Consider the following 26,345-nt stretch of genomic DNA (forward strand, 5'->3'; position numbering starts at 1 on the left):
GTACCTAACCTGAGGCAGTCTAGGAAGATTTGATTTTTCAAAGGGGTTAGTTCTCAGTACTTTTCTCTGAAAAATCTCTTGAAGAGACTTAACTGGAGGAATCAAAATCACAAGTCTCCAATGAAAATTTTTGGGTTTGTGAAGTTAGTTCTGTATCTCAACTTTATTATTTTGTCTAGATATACATCTAGGCCACCTCTGAACTCAACTGTCTGTTAAATTGACTGACTTTTTAAATTTTACAAAACAGAGGCAGAGATCATATTTCCTGGTAGGGGCCAGTTGATTGTCATGTTTGATTAATTCCTGTGGTATTTTTCAGATCTTCTGAAAGACGGGATCTGGTAACACAGTGAAGAGCCTATCACTTAAAGAGAATAATGCTAACTACATTCAGTTTTGCAACTCTTGCTCATATATTGTGGTAATAAATAGCCATTTTTATTAAGTGAATGGAATATTATAGTTATAACCACTGAAAGAAGCTATTCCTCTTCTTTCCTGCTTTCTTGTGCGTTCGTTAAATGTATTTCTTTATTTCACAGTTCCAGTGTGTGGAACTTACAAATCTTATTCCAACTTATTTACCTAATAGGTTTAATATTGCGCATTTATTCAGAGCATTTCTTTAAAACATTTTGAAACACCCTACAATGAATTATTTTATATACTTGAGGTGTTGGAGCTGGTTTATAACAATATGACTGCCCTGAGGAGACCTAAAGAAAGCAAGGCCTAAAACCCTGGCTTTGACTCAGATAACACTGCAAAGCGCCGTTGTCCAGAACAAAGAATTAGATCTCAGCAAGTGACAGGACTAAAACAAAAGCATAATATTTTAAAATACTATTGCTTAACTTATGATCAGGTTTTGAAATTATTTCATATATACAAAGACTCATTTTTATATGTCAGTTGAGATATAGCCACAAAACTCCAGGAGGTCAAGCTTAAAAATGTTACAATACTTGGGACAAGTTGCAGCACATTTCTGGTTTAATGCAGGGACACTGTCACTTAGGTTACATAGCCAAGACGTTCTGCACCTTAAGTCCATATTTTTCCTAGTTCCAGTGGATGGGAAGAGTGATGATGTGTACAGAAATAGCTTGACTGAGATTTCATCCGTGGTAGAACCAGGGCTCATTGCCACTTGTGCCTAACACTCATGATTGCTGCCAAGCGTCAATAGATGTTTTCCATAGATTAAGAGAATTTTACCAGAAAAGACTGATTTAACTGCCTCTGGCAATTCATGGAAAAACTCCTATTTTGACAAAAATTTTCCTTGAGAAATATTTTAAGCAGGATGGGGAATTCTGGTTGGAATAACAGAGAGAAAGAAAGGGAAGAAGCAAGTAGCACTGCGAGAGTCCCCAGCCCAGAACAGCTGGCTGAGATGTGGAGAAGCCATTTGAATACAAGTCATTCACTTATTGACTAATTGCAAGCTGTCTTTCCCAGTCTTTTCTGTAGAAGCAGATCCACATTGTATAATTAAAACAGGGGGAGTGAACAAGGGAAAGGCTGATGCCATCTTATGATATTTAAATGCTTCTCTTTGATGTGGGAAACTCAGGTTCAAAACCTTGCCTTAATAAATATTTAAAGATTTATGCAAAACAAAGCAGCTTCAACAGAGAAGAGCCAGAGAAAAACACAGAGCAGAAGCCTGGAATAGTTTCTATAACAGGGAATAAAGCTCATGTCTAAAAAGCAGGGAAAATGATGGAGCAAGAAGTCAGAATGAAAAAGGCTCTTACCCACAAGCCAGAAACACTATCTTCTATTCCCTCCCTCCATCCCTAAAAGAATTAAGAAACAGGCTTGGGTTTGTCCTGATATAGGAGGAGGAAGCCTTCTGAAATCCTGAAAAACCTCCAGGGTGAGAAAAACATTTTTCCCATGTTCTTATTAGAAAAGAGTTTCTTATTTACTAGGACAGGTGTAGCAGGCAGGATCTTAGAGATATGCAGGATATCCAGGCTGCTGTCTAACGTCAGGAATTAGAATTATAGCATGAGAAGCCAACAAGTCCTAGTAAAAATTAATCTCTTGAAGAGGAGCAACAGGTCCTGCCTGGAGCCCTCATTAACATATCTGGAAAATGTACTTAGCCAGCCTGATTATTGTTACTTTGTTTTAACAGATAAGTGAAACAAATCCACAGAAGTTAATTCCTGGCCCAAAATTATTCTAGGAGTTCCAGACCCTGAGTGTTGTGCTTAGGTACATACAGGTCATTTGTCAGAATATGAGGCATTTTGTACATATGTTGTCCAACTAAAAGCAGCAGTATAAGGATGAGAATTTAATGATGTATAACAAGTTGATATCTTTCTTCAAATGTCAGCGAGTGCAAGCTCGCACTTGCACGCTGCAATACTAAAATGAAATTATGACTTCAAAAATGAACAAATTCACTTTCAAGTCTGAGATCTGTTTTCAGTAATTTGAATCTCCATTAAGGACCATGCCAACTCTCTATACACTGTTGGAATTAAGCCTAACACTACTCTGTGAGCAGTCAGAAAGCAAAGTGTATGACAAATATTAAAGAAAATTCTATCCTAAATGTTAGATTTCCTGGAATACAGATTTCTCTGAGCCTTGAGTACTCTCAGGCCAATTCATATGAAAGATTATTTACCAATTTCTCTCTATATTTCCTGAGAGATTCTACCCTCAATTTCATCTTTCCACTTGTGAATCCCCACCGACTACTCAGCCTCACCAGCAGTATCTTGACTGTTAACTGTCTGACTGCTAAGCAAAAATACTTTTTCTGCATCCAGAGGAGGTCTGCCAGGGACAGTTTGTGTGGCTTTGGAATAATTGATCAAACTGGTAGGTGGGGGCTAGTTTACAGGGAGATTGACAGCCATTACTGACTTAAAAACTCTTCCCCACAGTACTGTGAAGACAAAGCAGTGAATTGCTGAGAGGTTGGTGTACACCTAGTGGAAATGAATGCTTTTGTGGGCTGCACACGTTGCATGCTGATCTCCTTGCCAGCAAGAGGTACCTCTTTTGAGTGCTCAGCAGAAGTCTCCTGGGAATCAGTGTCTTTGTACACAGCAGAGTCATCGCAAATTGGAAATATTTCTGTGTATGCATGTGAAAGGCAGAGAAAAGTCTTTTCTGCTGGCAGAGCTTCCATGATTAGAGTGCTATGTTTAGTGATTTCGATGTAGCCCTGGGTGTAATGTATTTTTCACATACATTACAGCACAAAATAAGGTAAGAGGTGTTATATGTTCCTTCTCTTTCCGAGTAGCTCTGTGAAGCCAATCTCCGGCTTCCTGCCAGATCCACAAAAAACTTCTTGTTATTTGTTCATAGGATAGAGTCAGCTTCAAGGAGGATGGGAGTTGTGTACCAGATGGGTTCCTGGTACCCTGCTTAACCCTTTTTGTATACATGAGTATAGAATTTGTAGTTTCATCAGGAGCATATAAGGAACCTTTTTCATTTCAGTAACATTCCTGAAAATATCACAGGTTGATTTTTTTTCATCATTATATCTGTTCTTCATTTCATCCAATGCATAGCAGAATTAACTGCAGTGTGGCATCTGCTTTACTCCTGACCAGCTGCTTTAAAGATAGAGTTCTCACAGTATATGTTTGCAGTTTGGGGTTTTTTCCTCAGGTGTTCCTTCTGAGGGCCCTATCCAAAGGCCATTGAAGGTCAGTGGGACATTCTCAGCTGGTGTAAATTACACAGCTCCATTTACTTCAGCTAATGTTGACAGTGGGCATCAGGTGATACCCCCTAATCTTTACCTTGAAGAGAATTGTTTTTCCTATATGTATATAGGACTAGTATTAGATTGCATACTTCATATTCACAGAGTTTGTCACTAATTGGGTTAGAGTACTCTGTTCTGCCTACCTGCCTCAGGAATAATGTTGTTTCATTTCATAATGACATAATGGTGCCACCTGCAGTCCACAGCCTTATACAAGTGGTTTGAGAGAAAGTGGCTCACAATAATAAAGCACTGGAAAAACAGAAATGGGAAGGATAACAATCATCAGTTATTTGTAGAAGGTGCTGTGTTTTAAGAAAAGAGGCTTTGTTTCAGCTACCATAATAAGACCTTAAACTTCTCACTATTTCCTTTGAAAATGTAGTCACGGCACCAATAATCTTTGCAATGGTGACTTGTCAGAGGCATCCAATAAAGCTTGGTACAGTATTGTCTTTAGCTCTTTATGATACCAAGTGCTCTGGAACCTGCTAAGACACTTCACTGCAACTGTCAGTCCCTGCACACACATCACCAATAAAGAAAGCTCGTACCCTGTAAAGTGAATTTGAATCTGAGAGGTTTTTTTTTATTAGCAGTGTAAAATCAGAATGATTAACTGATTAATGTAGTTCTTTTGTGCCTTTCTGATCTATTCGGTTTTCTCTTCTCCTGTTTTATAGGGAAGCCTATACTTCAGTATAAGTTTCCCTATAAAACTACTGAAGGATGCCCAATTACCAAGTATACTGCTATGAATTCTTTATCATTATTACCTTTAATATGTGAATTTTGATGTGGTTTTCAGAAGTTTTCCTTCCTCCTCCTTTTCATAGTTGTTAAAAATGGAGTGCATTTGTGCTTTTACCTAAATAAATGAAAATAAAGCGGTGTACAGAGACAGTGGGCAAACATACCACACTGCTTGGGAAAAGAAACATAGTGAAATAGAGAATATATTAGAAAATCTTATTAGTTCCAGTTGCAGTTGCTTCATAGGATGAACTAAGGTATTTACGACTTAGATCTTTTTTTCAATTACTTTTCCTTGTGGGTAGTCTTCAGAGACTATCTGCAGACCAGATGGAATAGCCACTTCTTTCTGCCTGAGTATTCTGCGCTGTGTTGGGTCTCTTTTTCACTGACATGTGATCGTTGTTTAATAGGGTATTGATACAGGCACATGTTTTACTCTACTTCCTTTAATAGTCGTGAAATAAATTACCCACATTGGTAGGAAATAGGGTTTATAATTACATTGAAGTAAATGTTTAATTCCCCCTTCTTCTTCCATTGGTAATTATTTTAATGGCAGCTTCATAATTCACCTAAGCAGAGTAATGAAAGGATGTCCTCACCTACATGATTTTCCTGAACACAAAGGAAATTGCACATTAATCTGACATAATGTTAACATTAGGGAATGAATTACCAGCTCAGTTTTAACCAGACCTCTTTTTATTCACCTTCAGCTATTTTTGATATAATTTTGTAATTTATGCAATCCTGATCACATATTCAGAGAAGATACTTAGATAGCTGAGCACTGTTACTTCCCACCACCTATTTGGAGTGCAAACACAGAGATCAGCTCTTGAAAGTCTGGGCTTAGAGTACCAGCTCCACTCTTTAAGGAAGTTCTTGTTTTTCCAAAATGCTGCATTTCTTGGCATCCTCAAAACACAGGAGCCCTCTGCTAAGCCCAGGAAACAGGCATTGCTGCTTTATTCCCAAACTGTTTGCTGGATTTATATGCTATAAAATAGTCGAGTATGGTAACTCCACTATTTTTCTTGTGTTCTTCAGTCTGGGGTGTGGTAGCAGGTAGTTGTAACTTGAGAACAAGCATACTGAAATGTATGGGGTTTATCTTTACAGGAATTTCTCATGGAATCAGACATATTCTTTCATTTATTCTCATTGCTCCTGGACACCCTGAGGACAGATTTGAAGCGCAGAGGAGAAAACCTAATATGGGTGGATATGTACAAATGTCTTCATTTTATCCTTCTATGCTGTTATGCCATGGAAGTATATGTCTTTTAAGTTGCTCCTCAATACGTACTCATTTTCATTAACAAAAAGGAGCTAGATTTTCTTCAGCTGCTGAGATATGATGGTGGAATGACAAGCAGTGATGATCTTAGTTGCTTTCAACACAGTAGTTGCAAAGTCTTGCACGTGAGCAGGGCTTCGCCTGCTGCTGTTGGGCAGCCGATTCCGGAATTGACTCTGGCACCTCCTCACAAGCTGGCATAAATGCTCTGCGACACTTCGGGGCAGGAAGCAGCAAAGAACTCTGCCAGCCTCAACTGCAGGGGTTGTTGAGACGGCAGAAATTTAATTGCTTGTGCTGGAATTAGGCCAGGAAACAGGGTCAGCTCTCTTGTCCTTTGGAAAGAAGTATTCTGGCACATCAGAGATGCAGCAGCAGCACTTGGAGTTACAGCAGAAAATTTTTGCAGCAAGCTTCGATCCTATCCTCTACGTAGAGGGTTTTCCCTGTACTGAAAAGCCCACCCTGTAACCCTGTTATCTAGGGATTCACCCAAATAAAGTCAGTGTCTGTCTTCACTAATATCTTTTGCCAAAATCTTGTCCCTTTGGGCTAGGATGAAGGTATATCTCTGCCATCTTGTTCAGATGCCACTGATGATAGCTATGTGTCACTTTCTTTGTTTGCTTATTTTGAAGGAAAGAAAGGTGGTTGGATGCAAGTTTATTTTGAAAACTGCCAAGTATCTGTTAGAAATCTGAAATGCAATGGAAAAAGAGAAATCCCCAAAATAAACCTGATACTAAACAACATCACCTCTTATTGTCACTGGAAAACATGCCAAGAAACAGAATTTGAATGAGTATTTCCTTCCTGAAAAATTTTAGTGTTGGGCTTCTCATTACTGATTCTGGGCATTTTGGGCTCTTCATTTTGCTGTGTCGTGAATATGTCAGAATTTTGTTGAGGTTTTTTAGTACCAAACTTCAAACCTTCACTTAAGTCACAACACACTGCATTTGAGTGAGAAACAGGATAAGCACAAAAACTCTTCAAAATAAATATATAATTCCACAAAAATCATCATCTGTTTTTAGATGGTTCAGAAGAGGAGGGCAGACAAGATTAATCAAATTAATTACTGTTTTTACATGCTTTGCTTTGTATATTTGGCAAAAGGAAATCACAGTAGTGATTGAAAGCAACTGCTTTCTGGGGCACTCTGTGCAGCAGACTATTTGTGTCTTAGTAATATTTTTACACTCACAGAAAGCTGTCAGATTCCTTTTTACTTCCAATGTATGTAGTTGAGTTTCCTTATGACTTAACACAACATCATGTTTCCTTGATAAAAAGCAGGGAAGGACTTATATAAGGCAATATTGAAATACTATTTTAACAGTTGATTTGGAATACATGTATATTCTAGAATGTGTATTACAGAATATATATATAATGTGTACATATATATTGTGTATATATATGTATAATATTCTAGATATATTCTGTACATATACACCCTATCTGAGAAATTAATTCCATATTCTTTCATTAAAATAGAATTATAATGTGTTACATTTTAATACATATGAGTATTTCACAGTGTCTCATCTTCTTCATAGGGGAAGAATCTGGCCTCCCTAGATGCTACAGCAAAGCACTCAGTTACTTCATCAGGCTTAAGCTTTCATCTGATTTCTAGATCATTTCACCCATGAGGGAACCTCAGTGGTTCTGTTTTCCACAGCTAATTTTCTGCCACTGTTTTTCTCCTTTTGGCCTCTATCCTTATAAAATATTCCTACAGAAGAGACTGCTGTATCCATATGTGGCCACACCCTCAGGTTTGCCAATCATCTCGGGTAACCAGGATGCTGAGCGCTTGCGGTTTTCAGCCTGTTCCTTCCTGAGATGTTGGAAACAAACCTGATAGGCAAATGCAAGAGCTCCCTGCTCCTGTGCCAGCTTTCCCAGGAAGCTCATGTTCCCACCCCACCATACAGCTTGCTTGTTTATACCAAGTGTCACATCCGCGGTTACAGAAAGAGATAAACCCGGAAAATATAGAGCAGCTACTAAGAACTCATAATTATGGAAAACACTTATTAAACACTTGAATGGATGCAAGGGGAATACAAATAGGAAATGAAGTCTGCATAGATTTAAACAGGTATTCTAATGTATTCTGTTAAAGTGTTGTTTTCTACTCAGGACAAGAACAAAAATCCAAAAGGAGGTTATTAAATGTGTACAAAAATCCCTCAAAAATGTGAGAAGTTGCATAAAAAAATATTACATTTGTCAAGTGTTGCCATTTCACAGTTTTGGCAGGCTCATGGGCTTCCCAGAAACATGAAAATATCTGCTCTTTAGGTGATACATGATGTTTTTTGGAAGATCCTGATACCATGTCATGATCTTAATTTAACTCTTTACTTGAAATCTTCAATAATACATTGCCTCGGGTGCTTGTGGCACTGCAGGGATTTAGATTCTTCATGGAGCTGCTTTCAGTATCCATACGGGGGGTGAATTAAACACTAAACACAGCATAGGAAATAAAATAAAATTCTGAACAGAAAACGAAAACAGTGCTGGAAAAGGCTGGTGGTTTTGTTTCTAATTGTGTGTTCTGTGCACTAACTGCGAGATGTCATATGGAGGGCTCACCTTGAAGCATCAGTGCATCTGTGTGAAAGCACTAACTGAAGCTCAGAACATGAGAAAAACAAAGTAAATAAAACAAAAAGTAAATAAACAAAACGAACAAAAAACCCACCCCAGAAATGAGGCCCTTTATACTTGGAGATGACCGCTAAAAGAAGTACAAAGTATTCAGTAAAAAATTCACAAGGATTTTAAAAATCAAATATGTGACTATGAGATAAGGGACTGTGACCTTTTTTCTCAGACCTTTGCCCTTAAATTAAGCTTAGGTTTAACCTTTAACATTGACCCCTCAGGTTACTTTAGCCATTTCTGTTATCATTGGTCTCTGCTCTGTCTCTACCTGTATCTCTTGATTTTCCATAGGAAACATGGTTTAGAATATTATTTTAACAAACATTTAGAATTGCTTTATGTTTCTCAATTGATTTCTTGTCCACTTTATACTAAAAACTTTCTGTGTTTGAAATCTCTGCTGGTCTTCATTTTAGAACTTACCCTTAATTGGGAAGACCCACCTCCTGTGTTATCATCCACCGAATAGTGTGGCCAGTTCAGGGCCATTAAACCTGTTTGCCAGGTTATTCTTTTGGAATGATATCCAAGGGATGCGTCGTTAACTCTCCCACTAATTGACAACAGAACAATCAGTGTAATCAGTTACTTTCTGTAAACACTCATTACGATTGGTGTTTGGAGACAGGTTGATGCTGCTCTGGTGTGGAAGAGCATTTCGTACTCTTTCTGCCAATTATCATCATCTTCCTTTTCTGCTTGACATACAAGGCAATAGCTGATTTTTATCTGCTGCTTTTCAGAGGGCAAGATAAAGCTAAGGAGCTTTTTTTTAGGAACTGAAAGTACATAGTGGGAACTGGATAGAATCTTGTTCTGAGAGCTTTTAGATATGCAGCCATGAATTATGGTAAATTTCACTGCCGTGCTTGCAGGTAATCCAGAGAGGCCTGCCAGTGAGTAATGCCCTTTTTTTGCTATGTAGGGAATTGTTAGTAACTTGGATGAGCAGAGATCTCAGATACATCTAATGGGAGGAGGCACCGCTAGGTCAGTACACTAGTTTATCATCTCTCACAAAAGTTTAGAAATATTTTTTTGCATAAGGACAGAACAGATTGTGAACTAAAAGAAGGGATATTTGTGCAGAAAACCACTGGAGGCATATTGATAATCTCAAAACAGGAGCCTCAAGGGAATATTTGCAGAAGTTTTTGCTCTTACTATATTTTGCTTTTAGTTTATTGTAGCTGAAAAAAATGTTGCACATTATGTTGCGGATGACAAGGCCAAAGACAGTCTCAAAAACTTAAATCTGGTTGATTGACATGGAAAGTCACCATTTTATACTTACTTTAAAAATGCTCCACCCTGCTCTCTTAATTGTTGAGCAACTAAGTCTTCGTAACCACAAGCAGGACACTGTGTTGCATTTCTGTGTTGCATTGTAAGTTGCTAGGGGTGTTTTGGAAGGGAAACACACACATACCCAAAAAAATGTTATTAACAAGGAGTTCTTTAATATAAAGAAAGTGATACGCAGATCTGTATGTTAGGTCTCATCTGCAGAGATGGAAGTGTGCATGCATTTGTGTCCATGCTGAATCTGTTTAGTAACTGTATGATTACTTGTATATATACTCAGGATGTTGTTGCATAAGCCTAGTTGTGACTGTTCAGTAGAAGCTTATTTATGTTTTCAGTATGAAAATCCTAGAGAGTCATTGAAAATCCAGTTATAAGTTCTCCTTCATATAATTCTAATTTATTGTAGCATATTTCTCTGTTTCAGAGAAATATCTGTGGGCTTCATTAGTCAACACTGAAAGATCTCTGTTTGAGGCTCCTAGGCACCCTTGTAATACAAATAAGGGTAATCAACAAGCGATGGTTTTAAGTAATTGGTTTTGAAATGACCCTGATGATTCTTACGTGCTGTGAGCTGTCAAGAAAGGGCAACATCCAACTATGAGGATTCCCGTCATTGCTGAGCCACTGCTGATGCACTTAAATCTCTAGTGCTGGTGTAGAGAGACTGGTTCAGTGAAAGTGGTTCTGTAAATGGTCTCTGTTTTCACTTTTCAAGAACTGAAGTAGACTCAGGCAGGTGACATATCATAGCTGTTGACAAAAATTACTCGCTCACTTTGAGTCAGAATACCTGCCTTGTTTTGAAGAATTCTCCTTCCCTTCACTCTTCTCTCCAGGCAAATAATTTTAAAATCAAACTTCCCATGTGTTTATATATACAGGCAGATTATTTTCTTTGTGTTTTGGGTCTGTCTTGGCTGCTATAATTACTGCAGCATGGCAAAGGCAATGCAGAGTCTCTTGACATTAACCAAAAAGAAGCTATCGATGAGTTAGTGTCTCAAGTGTCCTTCAACAGGCAAAGGACATGAGCCCAGTAGAACACTGTAAACTTTTAACGTATCAATTGCCACCATCTATGTATGTGTTAATGAAATCCGGGCACTTGTTGAAGATGATATGAAAAGTCTCATTGCCTGCAATGGAGCCAATATTTCACCTAACGTTTAAGGAGCAAACTCAGCTGTGCTGGTGGACTGAGCTGGTGTCAGTCCATTTCTGGTTCAGAAGAATAGAAGATGTGGTTTGCAAAAAAAAAAAACCGTGGCTCTGTAGTCAAAAAGAACACTTTGAAACTTTTTTCTACTTCAGCTTCACATATTCTAACAGCATAATGTATGAAATCTTTTTCCTTCATTAGTTCAGGGGGTTTTGAGTACTTTAGTTTGAAAAATTGAGCTAATCTCTCTGAGAAGAAAAAGTTAAAATATTTTATCTACAGTGCTCTGAAGGCTTTACTTCAACCAGTGAGAGACTTGCAAGAAACATTAGCTCATTTCAGCTGCTTCGTTCTATTCTCACTGGAGGCCAACTTCAGAGGAAATTGGAATTTGGAATTTTCCTTTTCTGGAGAAGCGCAACTACTGAAAAGCCGAAACCGTGATGACCAACTTGGACGTAAAAAAGAGTGGAGTATTTCATATATATCAGAAAAGACCAAATTTTTGTACTGTGATGTTTATAATGTAGAATTTGGCTTTGGAACATCATCATAACTAGAGAAACAGGATGACTTGAAGTGTTTCCTTTTATGCTGAAAGTTTTACGTAGGTTTTTCTGATACCCAGGTACGGAGAATGGGTAGGTAGTGGGTAAAGGTCTTCCTACAAAAAGACATTTTTTAAGTATTCCAAGTTGGGTATGGATAATTTAGGGAGGTGCAGTAGGACATTTGGTTCATTATCAAGTAGTAATAACCCTGATGAGAGCCAGACTGTTCCAGAAAGATCACTTTGATAATCAAGTAAATTTTTTTCTGAGATTTTTTTTTTCACCCTCTCTGTTTGGTAATGGGTTGATGGGGGAAGGTTGAGGGCGGGGGCAGGGCATGGTGTTGGGGTTTTTCTGTGTGTTGGGGTTTTGTTTATGGTTTTTTTTTTTTAAGTTTTCATTCATTCTAGATGATGAACCAAAGAAGCATTTGTTTGTCGCCTTTTGCCACCTCATACCACCTGCAGTTCAGAGAGTTAGAAGAAGTAGAGCAGGTCACTGATGTTGTCTTAAGACCTCATTTCTTTGAGACATAGTGTCATATAAAATACTTATAAAAATTATTGTGGTGTTAATTTAGAATTAATTGCTAAAAATTTTATTACCAACTGTGCTGTAATTTATTCTATTCAAATCCAGCAATGAGCATTCTCCTTCTTGCCTAGCCACAACATATCCTGTTTCACAAAAATGCAAGGAAGCCATCCAAGACAGTTTCTGTTCAGAATTTTAGCCACTTTGTTCGGTACTGTTGCCCTAACATGTAGCTAGGGAAAACAGACAATTAATGGACATAGAGAGTTCTCTTCCTTGAAAGGTATGCCTTCCACCCCTTATTGGGTGTCAGGGGACACATACTGAAGTAAAAACAGAGAGAAAAATCTCCTTTTTGACGCAGCATATGAACTAGAATCTCGCCTGAATCAGAGCTAGATCAGGGTAGGGAGCCTCCTATTCAAGGGACTTGACTGTGACTGCTTGAGGCTGCTGCCTTTCTGTCTGTCTGGCACTTCTGCTTGCATGGAACAGCTGGAGAGTGGGCCAAGGATTTGGTTTCCTCTCCCACCCAAGCCAGTATCTTTTGGTCTCAAGTTATTCGAGTGTTTTAAGTTAAATAAGCCCTTAGGTTGTCAGGTGGGCTGTCTAACACTCTTCCTCTCCAACTAAGTCCAAGGTAGTACCAGCACAAGCCATGCTAACATTTCCTAATTGGACATACACACACAGAGCTGGAGAAGTTCCCGCCGGCAAGAGTGGGAATTTTCAGTTTTTACTGGCTTTTTTGCATGTGATAATCTGCAATGTCTGGCTAGCTGAGGGAAACTTGAATAGACTCTTTTCAAGAAGTACATTTTCACGATCTGGCTGTCAGCTGCCTCTGTGTAGGATTTGGTCAGAAGACTCACTGCCAGTCTTTTAGAAACTAATCTTTAGAGCATGTTTTGGGCTTGTTCATAAATTGCACGGTTAAGTTCCACATTTCTCCATTACCCATACCCAAAGGTGCTGTATATAATAGTTCTCTCATTGTGAAAATCTAATGGGGACAAATCACTTTAAGCATTTCTCAGAAGCTGTATAGGGAAAATAACCTCAGTATCAACAGAGACCCATACAAAAACACATGCTTACTGTAGCCAGTCTTCTTCTCTTAGTTCTTGTAGTTAAAGCTAGCCAGGATTATGGGAAGAATTATTTTATGACAATTGTCCTGGAATTTTGTTGGCTCTAGTATTGAGACTTGGAAAAAGTCTCAATAAAATCAGAAATCATGCAAGTGAGTTCTTGCTCATGCAGAGGTAGTAAGATTAATCTAGCTGTCATCTGAGAAGCATTAGGAAAATCATCCAGAGAAGCCTGTCCTGTTGTAGCTCCAGTGCCAATGCAATCTTTCGTGAATGCCCTTTGTAGCAAGAGTATTGGCAAAATCTAATCTTGGTGAAAAAACTGAAATCAAACCAGGGCGAATTTCCATCAGCATCCGCCTGAGATATCTTTTTCTTTTAAAAATGGACCTTTCTCCAATGAAAGGTTCAGTTTCAGCCTGGAAAGAAATCTTTCATTTTTGCGCTATTCACAAGAAAAGCTGAAGGAATGAAGGTGTGGATACCCAGAAGTGATCCTCTGATGTAATTTTAACTGAGTCTACTGGTTAGCTCTACCAAGGATAGCACGGTGTTCCCTCTCCCTGGGGAGAGCACTCAGCAGGTATTTTGAGGAGGAAGATAGGATGACGCAGGGGTGAAAGATGTTCTCCATCATTCCAGTCAGTGCTATTCCATCACCATGCAGCATTAGCATAGGTTTTTATTCCCCGTATTTGAGCATGTAAGCAGTAGGTAGGAGACTGAATTCTTTCATCAGTTATCTGAACACTGATTTACCAGAATTCAAATTAAGTGTTTGGAAAGCCTCCTTAAATTAATGAGACTTTTCATAGAGTGTAGGTATACTGTTAATCATCTACTTAAGCAACCTCTAAGAGTAAAGACTCAAAGAACACATTAAGATTTGCCTAAAGATAAAGTATGATTTACATTGTGGAGAATTTGATTTGAAGAGAGACCAAAAAAGCCTTTAAAGTATTTATTAGGAAATAATATTTTGGTTATCATCTGTGGTCTTTACCTGATCATGGATTATGGATTATTTGCAAAGATCCTTCCCTGCTTATTTGAAAACCCTGAGTGGGTTTTTATAAAAAATATCTGGAGCACATTATTTCTATGTTTCAGAAATGCTTTTCACATACATTTGAAATGCAGGATCATTACTGTGTACAACATGTTTGTCAGGCAGTAACAATTACTTTCTACGGCCAGATGTGAAACTCAGGGGAAAAAAAAAGAAGTCATAATGGATGTGTGTGCAGGAATCCCCTTTCTCCCTTAGCTGTAATTGAACAAATGGCACTGAGATAATACTGTAATTGTTTGCCTTTTCCATGAAGCCAGTATGAAGATTAAAGTACCATCTGGCTTTCTGAAAACTGAAGTTAGAGAACCTCCAGCTTGAAAGAAAAAGCAGTTGGATCCCTGTTGAGTGGACATTTTATATATAATTTAACCTTGCTCATCTCCACTCAAAGTTCTAACCACAAATAAGCACTAAGAGCTTTTCTCTCTTTGTAAGAGTCAGAACCCTAATAGAAATTTTTCAAAGTAGCTTTTCCTGCAGGACTCTGATAACCTTGGGTCTGTTCTTGTATTTATGGTCCAATCGAGTTTAAAGACAGAACCTGAAAAGGAAATCTGGTTGGATAATTTCATAATAAGGGTACATTATTTTTCTTTTTCTCTGTGAAATAGTAACTTTTTCAAAAACATTATTTTCAAAGTTTCCAGCATTACTAAAACTACACTTTTTTGTACATTTATAACAATTTTGCTGTGGCATTTTGACAAATCTGTTTATTTAGTATTACTTCCAAGATCTTAAATAGCTTTTGCAACCATTACAGAAAAAAATATTTTTAAGTCATGCTTCACCTGTGAAATACTTTTTTATTAAATATTTATAAAGTAATTTTGATAAAAAATAAGCATTTTATATTAGCAAGAAATTTCACAGAATAGATAAAATGAAATTTTAAAGCTCTATGAAACAAAATTGGTTTCAGGAATTTTTTTTGTAAATTAGTTTTTCTTGGATATTTTTTCTTGTTACCAGCTCATTTAAAAATTTCTGTTGATAAGAAACAGACAGTTTCTCACTTTTAGGGAAGATTTCATCCAAAAGACCTCTCCAGGACTGTTAGTGTTGAAAATAGTGTGTCTAGTTTTTTTTACAGGCAGTATTACCACTATCAGAATCAGAAACCCACTTTCATTTGATTTCTCTTATATGAAATTTAGCCTGTAAACAAACACATGCAGGAACTGCACCTTTTTTCCCTCAACCCATCCTCTCAATGTCAAAGCTGCTAAAAAAGTATCTCCAAGTCTTAGAGCAAAATATTTTCACATTTTGATATGGAGATCTTCCTCTAGTCTAGGATTCCCACATTAAAAAAAAAAAAAAAAAAAGGCAAATAAAATAGGAGGTGATAGGATGGTCTAAATCTCAAGTTTTCTATAGTCTTTCCAGCACCCTCAAAAGGGATTGTCCACCTACCAGCTTTGACTGGATTATTTGGGCTGGTTAGAAGGCATAACTGGTGGACAGGGAAGTCTGTTTTAATGAAGTGGTTTTTCAGAAATATTTAAAACTCAAAATCTACTGGACATCCAGTGATTTCAGTTTCCTTCTGAGTGAACTCAGTGCCCCTTCAGACCAAGCAAACTTCAAATGGCTTGAAGAGTCTTTGAGGAGCAAACCTTGCTCTTCCGCTTGTGTTGTCTGACCACCAGTGCTGGGTCAAAAGCACTGAGCCTGGTTGGGACAAAAAAGCCAGATAAAATCCACTGTTGTTACCCTCAGAACCAGTTGAGAGTGATACAACAGTGTGCTCATCATGTGACAGGGCAGATGGCTTTGATACATTTCTGCTTTTTAAAAAACCCTAAAAGATATTTTTTCACTGGACGTTTTCAGTAAAGGCCTCCTGATTCAGTCAATTCAGTCAACCTTTATCTGGAGAGAACATAAGGCTGAATTTGGAATCTTGTTATTTAAAGCTATGAGCCCCTTTGTTGTCTTTGGATCAGTTTTAAAATTAAAATTGAGCAAAGCATATAGTTATCGCTATGTGCTTCAGTCTTGGCTAGCTGAGCTGTATTTAACAAAACCTGTAAAATAAAATTCTCGAAGCTCAAACTCATTGAGATATTCATCTTTATGCATGAATTTAGGCAAGACTACTAGTGAGGTTTGGTTTGAATAGTCACTGTTGAGCAACAGTGGGAAACAGCCAAGATATGGGCACCAAACACTGATGTGTATAATTTCAAACCTATTTCACAAAATTATGTCTGTAACTATTGTCTCACCTTCACTGACTGTAAAAATGAGAAAAATAATGTTTGCCTAAGGCAAACAGGGTTTTGAATATTAATTTATATTTGTAAAGCACATCAACAAGGTAAGTCAGGACACCATTTGACCATGGATATACAAATACACATAATCCTGTATTTTCACACCTAGTAAATGATGCAAACAAGAACTCTTTTCCTTCTGAAATACATGACTTGCTTCATTAGGCAAAATCCATAACACAGAACTATCAGCAGCAAGCTGTGTTGAGATTCCACTTGCCGTTTTATTTTGATCAGAACAAGAATAGGGGTTTAATATGTCCTGTGATTTTGTTTTAGATAAAACACTCCACCCAGTGTATATCATAATTTCTCCTGGAGTGTTTTTCAATAAAATCCCTTTTCTGTCTGAAGAAAAATGTGCTGGTTTGTTCTTTTTCCCTCTGTCTCCCCAGTGCATAGTTTGGGACTGGGATTCCAATGGAAAACATGACTTCATTGGAGAATTTAGCTCAACTTTCAAGGAAATGCGAGGAGCTATGGAGGGAAGACAGGTAAGTGGAAACCACCTGAGCAATCTCACTATGTAATTTCTGTAGAGCAGTGTTCCCTAGACAATCCTGTCTTTTTATAAAGCAGGTGACATTGCCTCATCATCTCCCAGAATTTAGTTTTGTTGATCTCTCCGACAGGTTTTACTGTTACCTGGACACAATAATCTGAAAATGTAAAAAAGCATTTGTTCCTGTACTTTCATGCCTGGAATACTTAAGGTCTTTTTCTAGTTCCCATTCCACAGGCATTTCTTTCTGCTACCATTTATTTCCTTTGAGCCCAAGCACATGGTTTCCATGAGGTACTCTGCTGCAAAGCAGATGCCCATTCTGGCTACTCAAAGCATTTCCCTGCTGGCCTAAATTGGGTGAGGGTCATTTTCCACCTTTCTCCATTTCTCATGTGCTGCATTCATTGCTGTCACCTTTAACTAGAACCCATCATGATGAAACTGATAGGTTTTCTAAGTATTTCATCATTTACAGTCCTAAGGGAAAATGAAATTGTTAGCTCATCAATAATTTCACTTCTTTATGTCAGCCTGATCTTTTCAAATTGCAGTTGATAGTAATTACTTAATATGATAAGTGATTTGGCATATCTAATTCCAGAAATTGTCATTTTCTATCATTACTTACTTCTAAAGGTGTTGGTTTTGATAAATTCTCTGAGGGGGAGTTAAAAACATTTATCCTGCAGATAATTTGTATTCATTATTCCAGTGTTGTTGCAATCGCAATCCCAAACACCGATGCCTAATAAGCTTTATCTGGGTTTTATATTTAGGTTCTGTTTGTAATGTGTTAGTAAAAATCTAACACAGAGTCAGAAAGTGTTTGATAAATGGTAATCAGTCAGTCTATGCCCTAGGTGAAGAACCATTCATGGCTCTTCTAGATGTTTTCTGTTGAAGTTCTTAGAATACACTAAAGTTTGAGAAATGCTGCTCATGTGTGTAAAATACTGCTGATATGTATCAGTCATATGTTAGCCCATTACAAATAACTTCTGAACACAACCTGAGTGCAAACAAAACCCTGTTTGCTCTCTCAAATCAAGTCAATGCATCAAAACTTTTATCAAACAAAATTTGAGTGGAAATAAAGAGGTAAAAAAATCCCAGAACGAATAATATTAACAAGGCCAGTGATGTGACAACATTCCAAATATGTATACAAATACCTGTGGCTCAGGAAGGGACTGTGTGAGAGTGGTAAAAGGTGTGTATTTTCAATGTAAATGTCTTAAAACCACACCATGATCCCTCCCAGGAGACAGCTTGTTGGCCAAGACAAGAGCCTTGTATTCCAGAATGCCAGGAATGGCTCTGCAGGATAAACTATACATTCTTTATTATGATGGAGAAATGGAACGCTTTTTTTCCATCCTCAGGTAGCAAAAAGGACGATTACTCTTTCAGAGGCATAAGCAATTAATGCAGCCACTTGTCAGTTCTTGTTCTAGGTTGTCACTGCAGCATCAGAATGCTGTCCAGAAATGTTTTAATTTTTGCCCAAAACCTAATTTTGGTTTAAGTGCCTGAATCTTACTCTTGCTATCGACCTGCTAATTGCCATTCTGCAGGTTGTCTTTTACCTGTAACCTTTTACCTGCAATCTTCCTCCACACACCCTAGGAATTGTGCCTTTTTTCTTCCTTGTTCCTCTCATTCTATTGTGGCTATGAAGTTATTCTGTGGGCTTGCACCTTCAAACCCCTGCTGTTGGTATAACTAATTCTCACGGGACACAGTTACCACCAAGGTGGGAAGCAGTTTCCTTTCTCCTCTTTTCTAATCCTTGTTTTGTAGCCTATTCTAGAGGTAAACAAGATTGAGTGGATAAGATAGAAAGTATTAGTCATTTAAGTGGCTGATAAATAGTAGTCGAAAAATATAAATGCCCATGCTAGATGGCTCTTGCCCCTGATGAAATCAGGGTTTGGTGAGCACTAACTGCATGATAGACAAGAACAAGCAGTAGGAGTTTGAGCAGGTCCTGGTGGAGATGATGTACTTATGGAAAACAATACTGTGATCACATGTTGTACAGGAGAGGTCAGCTGTGTGGGAAGCCACTCACTTGCCTGGAGCCAGAATGCAATTTCCCTTTCCCTTTCATTCTCTCCCTGTTCCTCCCTCATCCTATCTCATTGTTCTCTATTCTGCAGAAAGAACTATTGCTGCTAAAGGCAATATATGCCATTGTCTGTGGACCCCATAAAAACATCTTAGTGCATAGTTTATGTCAACATCCTTTGTGTAACATTAAGTCATGTGATTAGCAGTTGTCAGTTCTTTTCTTTAGTTTTAGCCTCCCAAAAGAAAAAGCATGTGCAATGAAGTGTTTACTTTGAATAAAGAGGTTATAGGTGAGCCTTGAGGAAATTATAGAGAAGGAAGGTGTTTTGCCTTCAAGTAGACGTGTTTCTAGCTATTTCTGATAAGGAAGGCCATATCAAAGAAACATAATTATATGTGAGTGGGGAGATGAGTAGGTTAAACGTAGTTCTTTGTTCCTTAGAAGAGACCCTTTCATAGCCTTGGACCAGAAAATCTTGTTTTCCATGTAGTAGTCCTTTCAGTCAGAAGAATAAAACTACTTCTTCCAGCCCCTGGTGTTAACATTCTTTCACATTGCTTCACAACAGTGAGTGTTGAGTGTTGAAGATGAGGGCCAAAAGCCTGGAACTTCATCTCAGATGCTGTGGAAGCCAGAGTAAAGAGCAGAGCTCAGGTCTGACATCCCTGTTTGAGTTGCTAGGAGATGCAGTGAAGCTTCTTGTTCTGGTCATATTTTCTTTTGTGCAGTAGACTTTACAGCTGGCCACAGTACATCGCTATAGTTCTGTCAAAAGATAATCAAAACACCCTAGTGATTGTCAGCCAGGGTTTTTCACTTTCCCTGGAAACTGGAGAGAATTGGAAGAACATTCATCATTGATGGGGGATCCAGGAACTTTGAATAAGCTTCGGCTGCAAATCTGTGTGGTGTTAAAGGAGGCTGCACCAGTGGTACAGGTCTCCATCTCTGCCCATCAGCAATGTCTGTATTGATTGGCATCAGCAGCACAAATTGTCATAAATGCATTAAGCAGTGAGAGTGGGAGCACCACAGCTGGTGCTGGTGAGCAGGACGGACTGTGCGGCATCTGTGAACTGCTAGTGCTTCTCACCATTTCACCAGCTCACCTCATCTCTGGAAGAGCTGACGAGGATGTTGAAGTTGCCTTTTAATTGTACATAGTTCATCCTTCAGAAAGCAAAGAGCATTCTGACCCATTCTTCAACCTCCCCCTCTAAAAGTAAAGATATTTTTGTCTTGTAGCCAATCTATCAACTGCTACAGAACCACTTGAGATAGATAGAATGGATATGTGTCACCTGCTTACTTATATGAGCTGGTAGTGCTTCTAAGACTGTTCAATCCCTGGCCCGTGTACTGATTATCCCAAGTTTTGAGTGTCAGCCTCAGATGAGCTATGAGGATTTCTCAGAAATGCTTATTTGAGACCTGGCAGCATTTAGACAAATGCTGTGAATCTAGCACTGGTATCTTCTGTGCGGTTGAACGAATACTGTGTGAAGAGAAGAAAAAATTCCTTACCTGAATGAGATCACTTGTTCTTGATCAGAAGTGGCATAAGTTGTTTATGAATTTCTTTTCTGAATGTGGTATGTCTTGAGTGAGATTCACAAATCGTGAATTATGACTCCTTCAGAGTGTTAAGTGCTTCTCTATGACTGAGAGGACTGAATTCTGGGAAAACTTGCTGGTCTTCTGTTTTAAGAGGACTTTCTGATCACGAACAACCTCAGAATAATAACTTTTATGTGTTTCTGCTCTGTAAAAATTGCCTTGCGGTCATAGACTCTTATGTTCCAACACCTAGCCTGTTTTCATACTGACCACCAATAAAAACGGCACAAAGAGATCCTCTTGTTCAAATGCACATCTGAAGCAGCCCTTGCATGAACTGGGGTTTAATGGTGAAATTGGTAGTGCTGGGTTACCAGTTGGACTCAATGATCTCAGAAGTCTTTTCCAACGTGTAATTCTGTGGTTTCTAAATCTTCTATTAACACTTTCCATCATTCCAAACTTTATTATTTACTTCTTCACCATAATCTTGACACAAAAAAAAACCCCACAGTAAAAATAAGTGCGTCCTTATCTTTTTAAGTGAATTACTAATAAATACTCTGAGTTTATTGTCTTAGGATTTCTTCCAAGAATACATATAATATATGTTTTTAATATGTGTGTACAGTGGGAGTTTTTAAGGTGTTCTAATATTGGTCTAGCAGGCATATTTAAACAGGACAAGAAGAAGCTTGAGATTATATAAATGTAAATACTATTAAAGCTTATCATAGTTGAAAGGAGAAATCCTCTACTAATGAGAAAAAAAAATCACTTTTTTGGGTTTTTTTAATCAAGGCAATAAAGCCAGAGGGATTTGAGAGGAAAAAAGTCAGAGAAATCACCTGGATCCCCATGCAGCATAGGAGTTACATAAGGGAAAAATCTGTTCCTGTGTTACATAAAAAATGGGCACGTGTGCATTTGCGCACACACAGAAGGAAAGAGGAGGAAGAAACCCTGCTGTACTTCCCATTTCCACTGGCATTCCCACAAGTTCAGAGTGTTATTAGAGAGGGCTTTTCCATCTGTTAGCTCTTCAGATGACTCCGTAGGGTGAGACCTTTAAGCTCTTGGTAATGGGCCAAGATGTTACTGACAGCTATGGACAGTTCCAGTTTTATCAGGAGACAGCCCAGTTCACCCAGGACTATCTGCAACATCAATAGCTGCTGCTGGCCCCAGACAGGGCAGCAGAGGCCTCAGCAGAGAGTGCAGACACACCAGGCACCTGCCAAATCCCTGTGAGGAGGCAACCAACCATTGGTGCAGCCTCAGAAGCACAGGGGAGGCTGCGGGCTTGGCTGGGGAAACAAGAAGTACTTTAATTTCCACTTCATTCCCTGGGGCCAAGTTTCCAGAGGAAATCTCTGATAGTGATTAAAGGCAGCTCTTCTCATTTGGTGGATGTATTTCTGGGACAGAAAGAGAAAAAACCACAAAACTATCCTGTCCTCTTGCCTAGGGGGATGGCAGGAATAAAGTAGTCTTTCATGTGGGAGGAGACTCAGTTCACTTGAAAGTGACTTGTTTTTCTTGAGGCATCAGAGACAGTGCAGGATATAACACTGCCTGTTTATCGATTGGGGTTTTGCTCCATCCATTAGAATGTAGTGCCTCCTTTGTCATTTACAAACCCTGCAATTCATTGCAGCAGCTGAACAGGAAGAAAGAAGAGAGAAACATCAGAAGTGCAGGGGAGGCAAGAGAACATGTTACTGCTAACACAAGCTATACCACAAGCATACAACAAGCAATGCAAGCTCTCTAGCCCTTTCCTCACAGGCCTGCCCAATGTCCTGGTGTACAAGCACTCTCCTAGAGGAAGCAACTTCTATCATTTGTCTTACCTGAGGGTACAGGAAAGTCTCCTGACACCTTCAGTCTTTCTCTGAATAGCTTGTGCCACATACTGTCCAAATTTTGGTTCTACAATGGTTGCCTTCCTTTAGTCACCTCCACTTCCCTTTTCTGGTGTATGGCATAATTGGTTGCATTGTTTGCTTTTCTCTCTCTTCTGAAGGTTTTGTAAGAGAAGGAGTAAGGGTGTTTGGAAAGACAGTGTCCTTCACTGCAGAGTAACATCTGCCACTGAGGGATCTGTGTCTCCTCATCACAGGCACAAGAGAGTTTTGGAACCTTCCAAGTGTCAACATTAGTTCACTGACTCTCATTGAAGAATCACAGAATCACAGAATCACTGGGTTGGAAGAGACCTCCAAGATCATAAAGTCCAGCCCATGCCCTAACACCTCAACTGAACCATGGCACCGAGTGCCACATCCAGTCTTTTTTTAAACACATCCAGGGATGGTGACTCCGTCACCTCCCCAGGCAGACCATTCCAGTACTTTGTCACTCTTTCCATAAAAAACCTTTTCCTAACATCCAACCTACATTTCCCTTGGCGCAGTTTGAGGCTGTGTCCCCTTGTTCTTTCAGTTGCTGCCTGGAGAAAAAGACCAACCCCCACCTGGCTACAGCCACCTTTCAGAAAGCTGTGATAAGGTCACCTCTGAGTCTCCCTTTCTCCAGGCTAAACAACCCCAGCTACCTCAGTCGTTCCTCACAGGGTTTGTGTTCCAAGCCCCTCACCAGCCTCGTTGCCTCCTCTGGATGTGTTATTCATCAAGAATAGCTGAATGGAGTTTGTTCAGAACTTCTCCACAAAGTGGTTTAAATTTAAGTGTATTAAAGAAACGCCAGCACAGTATAGCCTTGGGAGTCCATTACCAAAATTTGCAACATTACTTAACAGTAGATGGTTTAAAACCAGGTTGCTTTCTGTTTCAGATTCTCTGTGTTGTTTGATAGGGAAAGAGCTTGCACAGCCCAGAGCTGTCAGGCATTTGGAGGAAATGCTAAGTGACTTTCAGAATGACGAATGCAAACTTCACAATGTTTACCATCAGTGTCAAATTGCAGACTATTGCATTAGTTTCCTCTCAACTGAAAAGTTAATTTAAGAGCAAAAATGGATCGATAAAAAACAATGTCAGATACCAAATCAATACTGGGAAGGTAGGAACAGACTGGAAATCGAGGTTGGCCTCAACAGTGCAAGAAAAATATTTGATAATTGTTTCTTTTTATTACTTACCTGCTTAGAGCTGTATTCTGAACTCTGTTCTCATTATAAAAGCTGGATAAACAGTAAGACCTGTATAGGGAATTTCCTTCAAATGGTGTTTGTTACATCTTTAGCTTGAACTGTGGGAATTGCCTAGATCAGAACTGGATCTTGGTGAGTAAATGAAGATTGAGCTTTATGTAAAACAGTTTTATTGACTTTTTTAAGCCTATGAACTGGGAAATGTCTTCTCTCTCCTCTCTCATTCCCTTCCCTTTGTTATACTATCATCAATAGATTTAATAAGTGCAAAATTGTTCTTTCTTTCTGTTTTCTTACTTTCTGTAAATTTTCTAATCTGTCCTTTCCTTTGCTTTATTATCCACATAACCCACTAATGTTAGTTACTTGCACATAGAATATTTAAATGAGCTTCAGGTAGTTACTGAGAGTTGTTATCCATACATCTCAAAATGCTTTGCAAAGTAGGTGAAAATTCATAATTGCATTTAACAGTTAGCAAAGAGAACCTGAGAATTTTTTTCTCTCCTGAAGTCATGTTCTATGCCACTTTGGTCCTTATTTATTGTAAACTTCTATAAAAATAACCATGGAAATTTTTTTTCAGGCTTAAATAGTCCTTTTCCTAAGGAAAGATTGTGCATATGTGCATAGTATATGGCTTCATACAAGTCAGGCCTTGTTTAAATATGCACATGGAAAAAATATTCATGTTGGAGGATACTAAAATTAAGGAGATTCGCTTGGATATTCAGGAGAAAGCTACTGCACCTCTCCAGTTTATTTCAGTGTCAAAGGGAGGAATGCAAATCCTGCCTCCTATTTTTCCTTTCTATTTGATATTTTACAGTTTATGTATAAAATACAGACAGCATGATTGCTCTGTAGGAGTGCTTTGAGTAAGTGTGGAGACAACTGCGTGTTAAACCATTTTGCCTGACAGCAACCTATCAAGATGAGAGTGGGCAGTGCTTTTGCCTTGCTTTCAGACCCAAATATGAGCTTATTGCACTCCAGTGTTGTGTTACAGAGCACTCTCTTTGCTGAGAGAGAAGGGCTTTTATTTCTTGAGCCCGACTGCTTCTCTTGAGTAGAGAAAAAAATGTCTATGGAGGATTTCCCCTGAACATGAGGGCCTGTATCTGTCTGTCTTCTCAGTTGGAAAATTAGTTTCACAAGACAAATAACTGAGCTGTAGGCTAGCTGGGAGAGCAAGCAGATGTGCTTCCTGCAGTTGGAAAAGGTTTGTTTTTTGTCTTTTACTATTCTTCACTCTGTCACCTGTCTCCATTTCACTGTGATGAAGAAACCCCTCCTCCCCTGTGCAGAAATGGTCTCATATTGCTCCAAAGCCGTATGGTTTGTCTTCCCTTTTTCTGGTGTTTGACAAAATCTCTAAGTCTGGAATACTTCAGAGACATCCCAATAATTGCTGTTAGACAATGGTTTGAAGCTTGATGAAATTTCTGGGGCTGAGCATAAAGTAAAAGTACTTTTTGGTGCGCAAACACTTCTCTAAGATATATCACGTATGTACCTCACTGTAGACAAAGTATTATAACACTTCGGCAGGTTTTCATTGTAGGCAAAACTCTGTAACACTTAAGACATGTTTCATTTCAAAATGCCATAATAGAGATTTTTAGATAATAGCTCATTCTGGTTCCTTTTGGAATTGTATTTCTTTCTGTTACCCAGCATCACGTGTTTTGTCTCCATACTTGAAAACATCTCCTGGAAGGGAAATAGTCATGTTATTAACCACATTAACAGTGTATTACAGATAAAAATCTGTATATACAAATCCCAATAGGCACTTGCATGTACAAATGTACATTTTACTTCTGCAGTAAAAGGCATGAATAATACTGTAAACATTAGAGGTGAGCATCTGAAAACTTGGCCTAATTACTCTGCCTGAAAGCAGAGGAAGTCAGAACATTTCAACTGGAAATGATTAGGAACCTGGGAGATGTTATGATGAACAAGGGGATATATTTCAGTAACAAGGTAGGACTCTTTTGCTGTAAAATTGACTATTTGTAAATAAAACTACGAAAAAAATCAAAAAGGGACTTTAATCTATTCTTACAGATAAATTTCAAATGTACTATGAGTTAGCTGTATCTTTGTGAACATTTTACTGATTTTCTTAACTTTTTATTTTGCTATCAGACTTAAAGGAGAAAGCAAGATGATTACTGACCAGAATTTTTCTGATCATGAGTTTTATACAAAACTCGGTGTTACTGTGACAACAGTTTTGTACTTAATACAATGCATCAGGTGTTCTCTCTAGTATTTTCATTTGTACTAAGTTCCTTTTTTTTTTCTGTCCTCTTAAATGATCTCTAAAGATCCTCAATCTTGCTTATGTAACACCTGAAACTACAAGACTGAAAGATGACAACAAATGAATCTGGATGTCTCCCTTACTGCCACATCCAATGTATATGGTCAAAGACTGATGTTTGCCCTGGGCCTTTTTCTATTAACTGTTCTCTGCATAGTTAACAGTTTTCATTTTTTTCCTCTCTGTACGCCATTATCTGTTATGATTTAGTCAACTGTGGAAATTGGGCAGTGAAGTTTTTGTTAGTTATTCAAATCTGTACATAAAATTTTCCCGCAG

At 38.4% G+C, this 26,345-nt stretch overlaps 1 protein-coding gene across 7 annotated transcripts in view; it reads left to right on the forward strand.

The window, feature by feature from the left end:
* Positions 1–26,345, forward strand: part of CPNE4 (copine 4) — a 271,348-nt gene that overhangs the window by 201,222 nt on the left and 43,781 nt on the right. For all 7 annotated transcript variants that reach the window (XM_066193444.1, XM_066193417.1, XM_066193426.1 and 4 more), the window contains one exon: positions 16,882–16,980. In XM_066193444.1, the coding sequence (XP_066049541.1) occupies positions 16,882–16,980 (99 nt within the window). The remainder of the gene's footprint in view (positions 1–16,881; positions 16,981–26,345) is intronic.

This window comes from Chamaea fasciata, unplaced genomic scaffold, assembly GCF_029207755.1.
Source record: "Chamaea fasciata isolate MVZ Bird 193981 ecotype frontalis unplaced genomic scaffold, bChaFas1.0.hap1 SCAF_1, whole genome shotgun sequence".
Classification (NCBI taxonomy): Eukaryota; Metazoa; Chordata; class Aves; order Passeriformes; family Sylviidae; genus Chamaea; species Chamaea fasciata.